Here is a 3227-nt window from a genome sequence, read left to right on the forward strand (position 1 = left end):
ATTCCGTGCGCCTTGGTGTTTAGTCATGCCGGCCACATGACCACGGAAACGTCTTCGGACAGCGCTGGCTCTTCGGCTTGGAAACGGAGATGAGCACCGCAACCCTAGAGTCGGACTCAACTGGCTTTCGAGCAAGGGAACCTTTACCTTTAACGTAAAGTATGCGTGCGTGTGGCCTTTTCACGCCACTCTCGGTGATGTGGGGGTCCTCTATCCCTCCTCTGCCCCCCCCCCAAGAATGTCGATGAAAAGGTGAACAGTCCAAATCCGAAGTGGCGCCTTTAAGACCAACCAAGTTTTATCCAGAGTGTCCGCGTTTGTGTGCAAAGTACCATCGAGATCTTGAGGGTAGAGCGGCACCCCAACATGAGTGCGCCGTCGGCGGTGGCGACTCCCGCCTTTTCCTTTCCCCACGAGTCCAGCCCTTCCCAGAAAGTGCCTCCGGGTCACATCCGGCCGCCGGCGGAAGCAATGAGAATGGCGGGCTGTCTGCGGTTGCTAGGCGATGGTCGTCTGTGGGGCCGCGTTTGGGGCAGAGGGCAGGTAGGAGGCCGGAGGGGCGGTCCCGGGAGGCGGGGGCGGCGCTGGACTGCCTCGAGGGGGGGGGTCCCCTTCCCAGGCCTCGGCCCCTGCAGAGCCCACCCTCCGAGGCAGCCGTTTTCTCCAGTGGGGCCGATCTCTCGCCTCTCCCACGGGGAGATTTCCAGGGCCCACCTGGAGCGCTTGGCAACCGCGCTAGCCGAGGAGCTCCTGGAGGAGAAAAGAGGGCTCGGGGCCCTGCCCAGGAACGGTCTGAGGCGGAGGTAGCCGCCCTGGCGGGGACCCCGTCCTGTTTCTGGGGATAGACTGCTCTGGATCGTGGAGCCATTATGGCTGTTTTACTGCTTATGGGCTTTTCTTGAGGGAACAGTCAGGGTTGATTTCTTTTAAAGGTAAAGGTTCCCTTGCTCGAAAGCCAGTCGAGTCCGACTCTAGGGTTGCGGTGCTCATCTCCGTTTCCAAGCCGAAGAGCCAGCGCTGTCCGAAGACGTTTCCGTGGTCATGTGGCCGGCATGACTAAACACCAAGGCGCACGGAACGCTGTTCCCTTCCCACCGAAGTGGTCCCTATTTATCTACTTGCAATTTGTTGCTTTCGAACTGCTAGGTTGGCAGGAGCTGGAACTAGAGATGGGAGCTCACTCCATCATGCGGCACCCGGGTCTCGAACTGCTGAACTACTGACCTTCCACAGCCTGCAGTTCAGCGTCTTAACCACTTGAGCCACCGCAGCTCTTTTCTTTTAGGATTGACTTATTTGATCTCCTTGCAGCCCAAGAGTTTTCTCCAGCACCATAATTCGAAAGCATCTAATATTCGGCAATCGGCCTTCCTTACCGTCCAGATCTCGCAGCCATACATTACTACTGGGAATACCATCGCTTTGACCTCACAATAAAAGTACGCTGGTAGGACAAGTGGGGAAAATCTTCTTCTGTTCCTCGCTTTCTTGCTCTCCAGGCCACCAGTCCTTTGACATTCCTCTTCTTTCCTCCTTTGGCGTCCTGCTGGTTTGTCCTCCTCCGTGACCAGCGCCTCATCCGCCTGTCCCTGGTCTTCCCGCCTCCATCTTGCTTCCCTCACCTTCTTCTCAAGTAGTGACCACCTTCTACCTCACCTTGTTTTTCTCTGCTGTTTATTTAGCAAGGTAGGTAAGTAACTCCCAAAATGGTGGTATTGAAAAATGAGTTCTCACCATGGGATACATGGGATAAAATCAAGACAAAAGCACCAAAGTAAAAATTTAAAAATCCCCATTTAGAAATAACTTTTTTGATTTGTCTGAAATCATGGGAAACACCAGGTTTGTAAAAAAATAAAATCCATTGTCTGACCATGACCGCACAGATTTTGTTATCTGCATTCAGGGCGACTTAGTTAGATATATTGATGATGATACCAGCTTCGTTTCCACCCCTAATTGGTGGAAATTTATGTTTGAAATGTTTTTCTATGCACCAAATGTCCCAAATATATTCTGAGGGAAGACAGCTCCTCAGTTACAGTTATGGTTGCCAGCCAGGGCCGGCTCGCCCACTAGGCGAGCTAGCTGTTTGCCTAGGGCGCGCTGGTCCTCAGGGGCGCCAAACTACGCCCCCCGCCACCCTAACCGGCAAGAGAGAAAAGGCGACGGGGATTGAGGGTCTCTGCCCGCCCCTCTCGCTCTCTCTGTGTCCGGCCGGGGTGGAGGAGGCAGAGGCGGCATGGCGGTGGCCAGCGGGCTATCGCCGCCGCCATGGGAAGGGGCTGGGGAGGGGAGCAAGGCCCCGCAGCAGCTGAGCCCCCCCTCCCGGCGAGAGAGAAAAGGCGGCGGGGACCGAGGGTCTCTGCCCGCCCGCCCCTCTCTCTCTCTCTCTGTGCCTGGCCGGGGTGGAGGAGGCACACAGGAGGGGGGGGATGGAGAACAGCTGGGGGTTTTTCCCTCCTCCGCCCCCCCCTTCGGGGGGCTGGTGGTGGTGGGGAGCCTCGGAGGGGGAGAGAAGAGCGCCCCTCCCCCATCCGCAGAGCCAACGCAGAGAAAAGGTGACAGCCGGGTCCTCAGAGTTCCTCCCTTAAAGCTGCCTGTGGAGTCTTGTGAGCAAAAACTCTACTTTGTGAGCTAGTTGGCATTAAAGTTGCGGCCTCTCTCTCTCCCTCCTGCCCCCAAACATACCCCCTGCCCGCCCCTTCGCTGCCCCCCCCAAAACCACACATATGCACGCACGCACACAGAGAGCAAAGACTCTTCCCCCCCCTCCTGCCCCCAAACACCCCCCCTCCCCGCCCGCCCCTTCGCTTCCCTCCCCCTCCGCAACCACACATATGCACGCACGCACACAGAGAGCAAAGGTGGGGGGGGGAGAGGGAAGAGACTAGGCTGGAGGAGCAGCAGGCTGCGTGGCATTGGCGTCCCTGAGCTCTTTGCTCTTCTCCCAGCCCAAACGTCCAAGTTTGCCAGGTAAGTTGGGGGAGGGGGTGGCCCCGGCGGCGCCATCCCCGCCCCACGGGTCCCCTCTTGACCAGGGGGCCCTCCTTGCCGCTGGGCAGCCCTGGGCAGAGCTGAGGCAACTTTGGAGCCTCCAAAGGGGGAGAGAAGTTGGACTAAGTTCTCTCCAGGTCCCGCCTGGAGGTTGGCAACATGCAGGGGGTTGCCAGAAGGTAGCCCCGCCTAGTGTGCAGCAAAACCTCGGTCCGGTCCTGTTGCCAGCC

At 57.9% G+C, this 3227-nt stretch overlaps 1 protein-coding gene across 1 annotated transcript in view; it reads right to left on the reverse strand.

The window, feature by feature from the left end:
• The window catches only part of LOC107114752 (chromosome unknown open reading frame, human C10orf107), a 117496-nt gene extending 116096 nt beyond the window's left edge, over positions 1–1400 (reverse strand). Inside the window, exon 1 of the mRNA XM_015416343.1 lies at positions 1377–1400. Coding sequence (XP_015271829.1) covers positions 1377–1400 — 24 coding nt within the window. The remainder of the gene's footprint in view (positions 1–1376) is intronic.
• Between the last annotated feature and the right edge of the window lie 1827 nt (positions 1401–3227).

This window comes from Gekko japonicus, unplaced genomic scaffold (assembly GCF_001447785.1).
Source record: "Gekko japonicus isolate JY-2015 unplaced genomic scaffold, Gekko_japonicus_V1.1 scaffold966, whole genome shotgun sequence".
In the NCBI taxonomy this organism is placed as follows: Eukaryota; Metazoa; Chordata; class Lepidosauria; order Squamata; family Gekkonidae; genus Gekko; species Gekko japonicus.